This window comes from Podarcis pityusensis, assembly GCF_964106645.2.
Source record: "Podarcis pityusensis genome assembly, chromosome: 4".
Classification (NCBI taxonomy): Eukaryota; Metazoa; Chordata; class Lepidosauria; order Squamata; family Lacertidae; genus Podarcis; species Podarcis pityusensis.
The window spans coordinates 67,928,113-67,941,399 of NC_138027.1; the positions used below are offsets into that span (position 1 = coordinate 67,928,113).

At 41.4% G+C, this 13,287-nt stretch overlaps 1 protein-coding gene across 1 annotated transcript; it reads right to left on the reverse strand.

Moving 5' to 3' along the window:
* Positions 1-530: 530 nt before the first annotated feature.
* On the reverse strand, positions 531-9,520 carry LOC308474809 (toll-like receptor 7). The gene is given in 4 exon segments (XM_081001296.1): positions 531-3,443; positions 3,446-4,556; positions 7,136-7,220; positions 9,386-9,520. Coding segments are annotated over 3 exon segments (3,195 nt in total). The 5' UTR covers positions 7,181-7,220; positions 9,386-9,520; the 3' UTR covers positions 531-1,404.
* Positions 9,521-13,287: the final 3,767 nt, after the last annotated feature.

A 13,287-nucleotide genomic window follows, 5' to 3' on the forward strand; every position in this document is an offset into this window, starting at 1 on the left:
TAGTATAAGCATTCCAAATAATTATATCAAGAATTTGTACCCAAACCCCATAAAATAGAACAGTATTGTTAATCTCACATTACTTTTGGGATCAATGCCAACTGGAGTGGAGGGGAGGAATACCTTTCAGGTTTGGGACCTTAAACTTAAAGAGGACCTCAAATTTGATATTTTGACTTTCGATAAGCTTTGCAATTTGCTTTTATGTGATTTGACCAAAATGTGGCATATTTTCTCAGCTTAAAGCTGCAAATCTAAGCAATTAAGAGAAGTAATTTGGTAAAAAAAAAATATTTGTTTTTTGTTAACTGTTATAGATGCCATCATATCAAAGAGTTCAAAATGTTCATAAATATTATTAAAATATTTCTGTTTTGATGGCACAAGATTAGACCATGGTGAGTAGGTACTCTCAGACCAGCTGAATATGTAAACAAAACACTCTGTTTTATGTCTTATTTTTGTTTTCACATATCACCATTTTTATTTTTCTTACGGCTAGCGGTCTGAAAGGCTGGAAGTGGCCCCCTCTGAGAAGAGGCCTATATAGGAGCTTAGGTGGACATGCCTTGATTACCTTAATTGAGGGTTGAGGTCTACATTCCCTTCTGGGCAATGTTCTGGGGGCTGTGTACCTTGGTGGGCGGGGCCAGAGGCAAAATTGGGCAGAGCGAGTGCACATTCTACCTTTCAAACAGTAGGTTAGCTCCTAAGCATAACACACACATCCAGCCTCCATCTGAGCAAGCAAGAGGCATTGTCAGAGTTCAAGAACCCATTCCAGACAGGTGGAAATACTCCAGGAAAGTGCCAGGAGGGCTGGTTAAGAAACATGGCTTGGAGAGACTCTCAAGGCAGGGGCACCACATTTGGCCCCTAGGCGAGAGGTCCCTATTCCTGGCTTAGTGCCCCCAATTGAGTTTATAAGATGACTCGAGATTTACTGTAAATCAGTGGCTTCAAATGTTACCTAAGCACTACACTGCCTAATACACTGTTCACTCTGTGTAATAATGTATCTTCTGGTTTCTCAAGGATATGTATATACAAGAATAATAAATAGTGGCTTCAGAAGCTTATAGCTACAGCCTTTCTGTTCTATTTATCTTTCCCACCTCAGATGTTTAAGAGTATATACAAATCTGCCACAACCTCCTAGCATATCCCAACATTTAGTATCTAAAAAGTTCAGTTGCCAAACTAGGCTTCCTTTGCAGCACTTGTCTCAAATAAGCTAAGCTTCCTGTATTCCAGCAGCAGGTGTTGAATGTTCCATGAGCTGCTGCTATTCCTTCAAATGTTTTAAAATTTCGCCCGGTGCAAAGGCTGAGATTGAGCCTGATTCTGTTCATTCAGTTCAGTGTGGCTTTAACCTACAGAACGTTTTTGTAGAATGTGACCAAGCTATACCATCTCTTTAAAAAGCTTGTTATAGCTCAAGTCATGGTTTGCTGCTAGTGAATTTCTCAAGCACTGCCAGAAATACCACTGAGACTGAGGGTTAGTTGGCCATTCAAGGACGGACCTGTTACACAATCTTTTCCTGAGGCGGAGATACTTTGAGGTTTGCAAAACCTTTTCAAGGAACACCAGGATGATTACATCTGCTTTTTCATCCACGAGGCGCTGGTGTGCCAAGTAAAAGGTTGTCTTGAAGTTGCCGCTCGAGATATACCTGTTTGTTAGCACAAATATAGTTTTTCTGCTCTCTTGTATACTCTCAGAAAGGTTTTCCAGGACCGGCTGCCCTGGTAGCCAATCTCTGTCTTCCAAACATAGCTTGAATCGTTTCTCTCTGCCATCTTCCAGCTTTTCAAGTAATTCTTTTAGGACCCACTCGTTTACAGCTGCATCTTTCTTATCGTAAGCAATGAAAGCATCATAAATAGCTTTGGACGAAGAGAGGCGTTTATATCCTTTCAAACTGGCAGTGCAGAAATGATAGATGTACCACACATCCCAGAAATACAAGTGGCTGATTACTGTGACCAGCATCAGAGACATGATGACTGAGACAGTCATTAAGTACAGGATCGAAGAATAGTTCAGCTCACAGGCATTCCGATCCAAGAAAACCACACTTTTACCTCTCCATGCACCTGGGCCTGCACATGTCACATCTGTTGCCAGTAAAGGAATAGTCACGTTTGTCTGGTTGACCCATGAGACAAACCACACAAGGTCACAGTCGCATCGGAAAGGATTGCCGTGTAAAACTAATGTGTCTAGCTTGTCAATAACATTCTTGGGGAAGCTGAAATTACTAAGTGTTTTGATTTTGTTAAAACTGAGATCTAGATGTTTCAGCTGGGAAGCACCTTGAAGAAAGTTTTTTGATAGTTTTCTAATCCTGTTGTTTTGCATGTTGAGGTTCTCCAGGCCCCTGGAGCAGTTGGAGAGCTCACGGGGGACTGTACTCAACTGGTTGTTGCTAAGATCCAAGGTTTTTAGGTTTTCCAGAAGGGGAAGGTTTGCCCAGTTAAAACTCTTCATTTTGTTACGTGCCAATATGAACACTTCGAGCTTGGAAGGCAAGTTCTCAAAAATGCCTGAAGGCAAAAAGGTTAGAGAGTTTTCAGAAATGTCAAGAGTCTTTAGGTTGGTCAGGTCCTTGAACAAGGACCAGAATTCTTTATTCCCATCCTGCCATAAAACATTTAAGCGATTCCTTCTAAATTCCAGAGTTTTGAGTGAACTGCTTGCCATCCCTTTATCAGTGGATGTAGAAATCTCATTCCCGTTCATGAACAACGTTTTGAGATTAATGAGATTACCAATGAAGCCCAACATGTGAGTGATGCCTTCTGCCTTAAAATAGTAACTATTATCACTGAGGTCGAGAACTTCTAGTTCTTCCAGCTCTTTAAAGGCATTTGAATTCAGCAAGTCAATCCGGTTGTTAGAAAAATCCAGATATTTCAAGTTGGAAAGATATTTGAATTCACTTCCGTTGAGAGTTTGGCTCATAGCGTTAGCAGACAAGTTGAGGCACTTGAGGAAAGTGAGGTCCTTGAAATCAGAGGGCTTGACAAAAAACATGTTGTTTCTGCTCAGATCCAGCATTGCTCCATAGCTGCTGCAAGAAGTGTCGCCGGCGAAAGGCAATGGATAAGCAGCCTCTCTGTCTTTGCACTTGCAACTTCGGCCATACTCATCATATCTGAAGTAATGCATATCTTTCAGCACAACACCATTACTTTCAACCAATGAATGCTTTGGAAGAGAGTTTAAATTACCACTGGATCCATTTGAAATGAGAGATATTTTATTGAAGGAAAGATTTATAACTTTAAGAGCTGTGAAGCTTTTGAACTCAGACACATCAACATTCCTGATGAAATTAGTCCCAAAATCCAGCACACTAAGATTTTGTAGAGGAATCAAATTTTGTAAAGTATGGTTATCCAGTTCCCAGAAAATGAAACCCTCAAACCTAAGAATTGCAGATTGGTAAGAGTAGAAAACGTCTTTGGTAGCTTCAGATATTGGGAATATGACCCCAGATCAAAATTGAAAGACAAATCCAAGCTTACAAGGTTAGGAAGAGACTTCAGAAAGTCGGCATGCTCAATTTCTTCAGCCAAATAATTCTGTGAGAGATCAAGCACTTTAAGTTTCATAGTATTCTTAAACCACTTTGGATCCACTCTGCGAAGGGAGGTGCTGTGCAGCCGCAGAACCTCCAACTGTGTTAAGGAGTCGAAAGCACTGGAATGGATAAAAATACTTGCCTGACCTTTGCATTCCACACAGTGATAGGGGGCATTGTGACAGCGAGGGCAGTTGCCACTTAAGTCCAGGATTTTCAAATTATGAAGGTTGGCTAAATCATCCCCACTAATATTGCGAATTATGTTATTGTAAAGGTAAAGTTCCATTAAGGAGGATGGCAGATTCTGTGGGACTTTTGATATGTTATTAGCTTTTAAGGATAACACAGTTAACTTCCCAAGGGCCTGAAATGCTGTTGCATCAATGCTATAGGAAACATTGCAAGGATTGCGGTAATAGCAGTTCTGACCAAGGAAGAGACTTTCTAGGTTGCGAAGTCCTGACAAATTATTGAGGCTAAAAATGTGGTTTGCTTCAAGACTTAGAAGACGCAAATTTGAAGGCAGATCCAGAGGGATGGCGGAGAGTTGATTTCCATCTAAATACAGTGATTTTAGTTTGTGGAGTTTGGCAAAACTGCCAGGTTTGATTTGGGGAATCGTGGTACACACCTTGTCTTTTGGCCCCAACATAGTAGGCACACAGTTGCACCTGAAATCAATTTCCAGAAGATTCTTGAGGTTGTTAAAATAGCTTTGGGCAATCCTTGGGATGTGGTTAATGGCGAGTGTCAGGTTAGTAATGTTGGCAGACATTTCTTCTGGGAATGTTGGGAATGTTATGAGGCCACGCTCAGTGCAATTTGCTAGCAAATATTCGCTACCAGCAACCATATCACAAGGCAAGGTTTTGGGGAATTGTGTTGCTGGAACCATCCTTGGAAACAGGAACGTAATGAACATAATGGAGAAAAGCAAACTGGCTGTTTGCTGTAGGTGATTTGCCTAGACAGAAGGGAAAATGAAGTCACAACAAACTCGGCTTAAAAGGCTTCTCTTAGACATTTCAATATTGGTAGCAAAAGCAACAGCAAGTTTTGTAGCACTGTAAAGACACATACCAAAACAATGTAGATTGCAGGCTCCTGCTGTGTGTGAGGTTGTGCATAAACTTTATAAATAAAGTTCAGATAATTTCTACAGGATGCACATACCATAGTGGACAGAGATCAGATTTCCACCCCTCTCTCATTGTACTAGAAACTATGGCTACCCAGAGAAACAAGATGGTGGGAAATTTGAGCCAGACAAGAAAAGCACTTTCCCACACTTGTTTCTCCATTCACTTATAAAGCAGGAGGTTTTGGTTTTTTAATAGAAAGGAATACACAGGGAAGCAAAGCCAGCCCTTCCTCTTGCCTTATGTCACGGCACTTGGTTAATATTATGTAGTTCTTCTTCAGCCTGGCTTCAACTGGAAGTGATGAGTCAAGCAGAGAACTGGTTGGTGCTATGGAGTACACAAGGCAAAGCATGGGAGAGGCTGGTTTCACTCCCATTTCAGTCCTTTTTTTGTGCAAACAGAGCAAACACCTGCCTAAAATGCATGCAGTTGCCCTGTAGCATCTAGTCTGGACCCTCAGTGCCACTGTCAATGTAATGGTGGAGAGGAGCATTCTCATTTCAAAATTATTAATTGCAGCTGCTTCCCCATGTCTCAGAGTAGTCAACAAAGGGTTTAAACTAACTAGTGTGATCCCTTTTGCGTCTGGGGAGGGAAAATCATTTTGCTGAACAGCAGGCTATATGAGAGGGAGGGAGAGCTTGCATGTTTTCTGTTTCAAGAGCTACTTGTGGTTTTACAAAATCTAAAACACAGTTTTGAAACATTAGGAGAGAGTATGTTAGGAGAGAGCTGCTATCCAGTCACTGGTCACGACAATCACACCAAAATGCACACATCTGTTGCACGTGCAGAGCTCTGAGGTGCAACTTGGAAAAAAATAATTGCATGTGGTCAGAAAAAAGAAAGGGTTTACCTACTCTTCAAGGTCTACCTTTTCTTTAATAAAACCCTAGTGGTCCACTGTTAGCTTCTAAAAGCAAGAGAACATAGAACTATCTGTGCTGGATTTGAACTAGATTTTAGATATGTATTTTTTTAATTAAAAATAGTTGTATATGTCTTTTTTGTTTTTAAATTGATTTATATATGTAATTGTTTCAATCATATTTTAAATCATTTTGAGATGCTTCATAGGAAGCAAGTCATAAATGAAATAATAAAATGAGAATATGTTCAGATAAAACGCTAAACCACAGTATGTTAGCTCTGCTCTCCTTTCTTCTCTCTTCCTTTGATGGTGCTGTAAGGAGAAGATCGGAAGTACCTGCCTCCATTTCAGGGAACTGCAGTTTGTCCTTGGCTCAGTTCATAGGCAACACCGAGCCAAACCATTGCTTAGTGAGGATGCATGAGTGTGCAGGCTTGCAGATTGGATACTGCAGCCATTTTGCTCCCCCAGCCCTACTGCTGCTGCACTGGAATGAGCGAAGCCATTGTGCAGTGTGTCATCTGACTCTCTCCCAGACAAACCATAAGGAGTAAGCCATAGAACAAACATTGGCTGCAGCTTGTTTGCTTGGGATGAGTCTGTGTGTCAGATGGCAGGTTAAGCCAGCCCGTGGTTTAGTTCAGGTCCAGGACCAGAGAAGGAGCAAAGTGGTCACAGTTTCCTTGCTGGGGACATCTGGGTAAAGCCATAATTTGGCTCACAGTTATGGGTGAACTGGGTCAATATGTTTGAACCAAGAACTGCAGTTTGTTTTAACTATGGCGTATTCCAGAAGTGGGGCAGCTTTGTAGCCCAGGGTGGCAAGTTTCAAAAGCCCACTGCAAGCAATAAGGTCAGATGTTTGGCAAGGACGGAGAGAGAGAGAGAGAGAGAGAGAGAGAGAGAGAGAGAGAGAATGAGGTGGCAGAAAGAGAGAGAGAATGGATGGCCATGGTTCTTTTTAGCTCTGGATTCTGCCATGTGGCCCCTGACGGATTATCTCTCACCCACCTTGACAGAATAAAGGCTGTCCACCCTGGTTTATTTAGACAAGCCAGAATTGTAAACTATGGTTTAATTTTGTATTATCTGGACAAACCGTTGCTTAAATTCACAATAGTTTGTCCTAATTTGGGCATAACACATTGGAGATGGAGGGAAATGCTTTGCCCTTAATTGTGATCTTGGGTATATGGCAACATTCCATAAGTAACACCAAACCATGTTGCTTTTTCTCTTTAAATCTGTGTTTTTAATGAGGTTGCTGCTCACATGATTTACCTTTGATTTAAGCACCTGCCCTTGCTGTCTTTATTTGGATAACAGCCTTTTGATTTTGATTTTGGGATTTTATACAGTAGTTGAATATTAATAACTAATCTTGCAGTTCAGCCTGCTCCTCTAATTAGAGTTGCAAAGAGCTCAGAACAACACTATGAAACATAATTAACTGCATAGGGAGGGAAATGTGGATTATTAGATGTGAATGCTCAGTTAAGCAGCTTGTCATGTCAGAAGGCAGGTGCTTACCTGGATTCCCAGAGGTGTGCACAAGTATTTCCCCTCTCTTTTCATGGTGTGATCAGTTTCTTGCAATGAAGAACTACCTGTTAAACTGAGGAGGCAGCAGGAGAGTGCATTTTAGAAATATGCCAAGAATAAAATAAATATGGAATTGTTTCTGTGGTAGAATCATAGAACTGTAGAGTTTGGTGGAATCTACACACACATATATAAAAAAACACGATGTGAAAATGCTTTTTTAAAAAAAAGTTTTGAAAAATACATTGAATTTTGCATAGCTCACTGTCGCCATCTAGTGTCACATTTGTATATTGCACTTTACAGCACATTTAAAGCATTTTATTTGCAGCTGTGTAGCTGAGTCCTTGGAAAGGCCCACAAGGATCATCTTGTTCAACCCCTGCGATGCAGGATCGTTTTGCCCAACAACTCTGATATTAGGCTGAGTCAAGACAGAAGCACCTTCCTCACTTTCAGGATTCACTGAATGAGATAACAAGTGATGTTTACGATTCGTCACAACTTCTATTATAATGTTTATAATTGTATTTTGACAGTTTGGAAAAATAAATAAATGCAGGGGGCTCTGAAAGTGAGGAGACAGACACCCCCTTAATATTTTTTTTTTCAAACAAAATTAGCAACTGCCCTTAACAGTGACTTGGCCTGCAGCCGTTAGCAGATGATAATGCATGTCTCCATGCAGTAAGAAGCTTTGCCTGCTACTGTTCTACAAAGCAAAGTCTTTGGTAAAAGTGCAAGAGCAGGCAAAGCTGTGCTGCTGCTTTCTCATCCAATTAAAACTAAGTAGAGATGTGTGGAGCAAGCGGAAGCCTAATGGGAGCATGAGGTGGAGCTGCAAAAATAAGGAACGGCAGAAGTGAAAGGCCATACAGAGGGGCAAGGGAGAAGGAGCCAAATTTTCACATATCAAATCATTGGGCTCCAGATGTGTTGGATTCCAGCTCCTATCACCCCCAGCTGACTGGTGAGGGCTGCTCTAACCTCTGTATGCTTGACTTAGCCAGAGCCAGTCCAACCTTTGCAGTTGGGAACTCCCCCATAGAAGCAGCTAAAGTTAGTTTTCACATCTGCATTGGTTCTTCTAGGGCAGGAATGGAGAACCTGAGGTGCTTCTCATGTTGCTGAGCTCCAGTTGCCTCAACCCCAGCCAGATGGCCCAGTAGTCAGGGATGATGGATGAACCTAAAGACATAATAAAAAAATTCCTTCCAGTAGCACCTTTGAGACCAACTAAGTTTGCTATTGCTATGAGCTTTCGTGTGGATGCACACTTCTTCAGATATGACATGAAAGCTCATACCAATAACAAACATAGTTGGTCTCTAAGGTGCTACTGGAAGGATTTTTTTTATTTTGTTTCGACTACGGCAGACCAGCACGGCTACCTACCTGTACTAAAGACATAAGAAGAGCCTGCTAGATCAGACCAATGGCCCATCTAGTCCATCATTCGGCACTCACAGTGGCCAACCAGATGTGACTGGTTCCTCATCCCTGTAGTAGGGTGATTTTATTGCCCCTTCCATTTTATAATAGAAGCAGCCATGTCAGTAAGATAAAGCCAGCTGCAGCGACAATATTTTGTAGACCAGGCATTGGCCCTCCAGATGTTTTGGGACTACAACTCCCATCATCCCTGACCACTGGTCCTGTTAGCTTGGGATGGAAGTTGTAGTCCCAAAACATCTGGAGGGCTGAGTTTGCCTGTGCCTATTGTAGACCATCAAACTAGCAAAGTTTTGGGCTTAGAGACCAATCCAACAGGTCCGTTTTCTTGCAAGGTTTGTATCTGTCTCACTCTTTTTACCCAGTTCCAGCTGACTGAGTCACAAGTTATAATAAAGCCACACAACACTAACAACTCATCACTTGACCCCTTTTGGTATCTAGGTGAGACTAAGGCTGTTATCCTCATTTACTACGGAATTCAAAGGTATGTCACTTTTCTCCAGAGATAAATGTGAGGTTTAGCCTCTGAAGTTTTCTGGTCCCTAAACATTGGGTTGGAGAGTCATTTTTCCCAAACCAACTAACCTATATGTTAACTTCCTGTTTTAAAGATCAATAGTACTCATTATATGTTTATAAAATACACACCTTAACAGAACATAGCAGATGGGAATGGAGACAAATACAGAAGAAAAGGATACAATTCTCAAAAATACTTATTGCACTCAAGAGTTGCTTCCAGATACAAATGCTTTCAAGAATACAGTTAAAAATTGAACTTACCATTCTATGAAGGATTTTGAGGAGTGCTGTGTTAGATGGAGAGAACAATGAAATAAGCCCTTCCAACTTCAGGTCAGGTACAAAATACAGGGAGAGAGCACGAGAATTCACCAATCGAATGATTCTGTCACCTACTTGGGTACTTTTTTCGTTTCTCGCCAGGAGACAACTTGCTAAATTAATAGTATGTGAGGCAGCTGTCACCAATGCTCGCTTCCTCAAAGGTAAAAATAGTGTGGGGAATTGGGTTTTTTTTTGTTTGTTTGGGTTTTTTGGTTCTTAAAAAAAATATATCCTACACTGTCTTCAAAGTATGAACCTGCCATTGCAATGAAAGTGTACCTGGGCTGTGCTGCTTCAGAATGCAGGTTGAGACGAGGCTCAAATGTTCTTCCATATGTAAGAATAATAAATAATAATAATAATAAAAACTCCCCAGCATGGGAGGGAAATGGATAGGCTAGAACCGTCCCCACTGACATCTAGATCATAACTGCATTGTGCTGAGTGAGGAGCATACAGTTCTACATCCCCCCCCATGTACAGGCTGAAGTGGTACAACCCAGACACAGGTTTATGATTTCACTGAGATCTAGGCCACAGGGGTTTTTTTGCCTGCTTATAAAACATAGGTAATATGAATATAAATCGTACTGAGAGGTGTTCAGCTGCTAACTTTTATTCTGAGTAGATCCATTGAAGTTAATGTATGTGGCTAAGTTAGGTCCCTTAATTTCAGTGGAACTACTCTGAGTAAGAAGACCGAAGTGCCTGGCGTGCTCTGGTCCATGGGGTCACGAAGAGTCGGACACGACTAAACAACAACACTCTGAGTAAGATTTAGCTGATGAATAATCTCCGCTGTGTCATATGGTTGAAAAATGATAACTTCAGAGCCGATTCAGATTCCTTAATTACTTCAGATAACTTCAGATTCAGAGCAATTAGCCCAGGCAAATTTTATACAAAACGATGTGTAACTGGATGACCGATCCATCTTGCCCCCTAATCCTTTTGTCCCTGAATCAAGCATCAAAGTAGTATTTCAATGCTTGTGGATAAAATCTGTGCTATTGGATTTTGGCCAGTGTTTGATACTGCCAATCACTAACTATAATAATAATAATAATAATAATAATAATTAATAATTTATTAATAACAACAACAATCCCACCCAAACCTAGGGAGATCTCAACTGCCAAGTCGTCTTTCCTTTCACATGCTTGCCAATATTTTATTCCTCCCCTTCCCCCCTCCTGTGTTTAGAGCAGCTAGCAAACATCGTTACAGTTTCAGTTCTCTGTGAAATGAAACTTAAGTTGTAGAGACATTTACAAGCTAGGCTTTCTTTCCATGTGATAGTCATGCAGGTGTGACACCTCTTGTATGAAAACCTGTAAATAGTGTTTCTTACATAATCATGTGCCGACTTGAGGAGGAATACAGTGGACATCAATAATAGATCATCTTAAGATATTTATGATACTGAGGAAATACTCCATTAAAGGTAAAACTTTCTCTATAGACCACAGGTCTGAATTGCAACAACTGTCTAAGTTCTGAGGCTGGGAGAAGGGCAGCCTTCTGAGATAATACCTATGAAATAAATAATGGTGACGAAATTATATCCTACCCCTCTTCCCAAAGAAGCCCAGGGCAACAAACAGTGCTGCTACTTCTTTCTGGCACCATTTTTCTTCTTCAGCCATTCTTAGTCCTTATCTGCCCACTCTGCCACTTAATCTGCCAGCAGTGGGAGGGGCTAGAGCTAAAACTAGGCTTACTAGTTGCAAAGGGCTTTTGATAATTGGCTGACAGCAGAATGCAGACCATAGTTAAAACGAGCAGTAGCTCCAAGTTCAAACTTACTGAGATGGTTTGTGCACAGTATGAATTCAAACTATGGCCTGGTGTGAGCGTACAAGTGTGCTGACCCCAGCAGATTTCTTTCAGAAATAGCTTTTATTAAAGATTTTCTAGGGTTACAAAAGTACGTGCATTGCCTGTTTTCAGGTCATAAGGTCTTTTCTACAGATTCAGTGTGAGACGTGAAAATTGTATACATTATAAGGTTGGGGAAGAAGAAAAGTAGGGAGAGAGGGCGGTGGTAAACTTAAATTCTTTTAGTACTTAGTGTATGTGTGCGGTATTTCCCCCCCCCCCCCCCCCAGTATCACTCGAGTAGGTTTTCTTTCTAGTCATTTACTAGTTTTCATTGGCAGTGAGGATGCTCAGGGCATGGTTGGTTGCCTTTAGTTGACTGCATTGAGATTTGGGTCCGTGTTGCACCATGTGTGTAACAAAGGGGAGGCCATACGGGGTGAAGGCGTCCTCTATTATTTGTCCGTGTCAGTTTCAGTTTGTTTGTTGGTTAGCTTTTCTAGTAAGGCTGTTTCCCATACAATTTGATACCAGTAGTCCATGTTCACTCCTGACAGGTATCTCCAATGTCTAGCTATGATGCTTCTGGCTGCTGAGAGTTATGAGCTCTTTATAGTGTGAGTAGGCATTGCTGTCCTGGAAAATATTTAATAGGCTGGAGCCACAGCTCAGCTTAGCTCAGGAAAGTTGAACCATGGCTTATAGTTTGTCTCACAGAAACCACAAGCTGTAACAGAGGTTTGTTCCACAGCCTATAAACCATAATCTCTCCAGTCTCACTTTCGTCAGTGCCAGCCCAGCAGGGCATTGGAAAAGTGAGTCTGTCTATCTGTGGTTTGCCCTCCTCACCCACCAAATTTTAGAAGTATCTGTTATTTTACCAGCGGGTGCTGTTCTACAGTGCAAACTGAGCAAAACTAGTTAAGCCCCTTGTTGAACTGAATTTGCAAAGGGTTTGCCTTGTAACATGCCTAAACTGTCTGTGCCATATGACTCGTGTGCACTAGGTTGTCAAAATATTTGCAGGCATGGGAATGGCATGGGACAGCTGGTTAGGAAATGCATGTCAGTTCCATGAGAATGCTGTGTAGAGATTTCTTACCTCTCACAGATAACAACTCAGAACTACTTCTTATATTAATTCAGAAATAATGGGTTGACTTGCATCATTGTGCGCATGTGTGCTGTATATTCAGACTGCTTGACCATGCTTAACAGTATTGCCACATTTCAAATATGTGCATCTGCTCTCTGGCATGCCAGCACAAGAAAATGCATTCAAAAATAAAAAGTAAACCAGATGTTTAAACTCAATCAAATCTCAGAATGAGAAACATCCCATGCAAACCCCCCAACAAGGTCATGAAAATTTCTGAGTTTACTCATCCGATAGACAAGTACTTTTCAGTTAGCAAAACTGTTTTTGTGCTTGTAGCCACACAGTGTGGTTTGCACAATCCAGTTTAGCATGCAAGGTGTGCAAAGCAAGGTGTTCAGGTAAGATACCACAAAGCACCCAGTGCCTGGTTTCAGACAGAAGTTTAGAGTTGGAAGGTATCCAAGGGCCATCTACTCCAATCCCCCTACAATGAAGGAATCTTAGCTAAAGAATCCGACAGATGACCATCCAACCTCTGCTTAAAAACCTCCAAGAAAGTAGAGTCCACCACCTTCTGAGGTCATCCATTTTGCTGTCAATCAGCTTGTCAGAAAGTTCTTTCTAATGTTCAGTTGGAATCTCCTTTCTTGTAACTTGAATCCATTGATTCGGGTCCTACCCTCCTGAGCAGAAGACAAGCTTGCACCACCTTCCATTTGAAGATGGCTATCAGCTGTTTTCCAGGCTAAACATACCCAATTCCCTCAACCATTCCTCATAAGGCTTCGTTTCCAGACCCTTGATCACGTTGGTTGCCATCCACTGCACACATTCCAGCTTGTCACTATCCTTCTTGAACATGCTTTTGATGTTTTTGTATCTGTTTCTGTGACCAGAGTCGCTTAGAATGTGAATGTGTCTA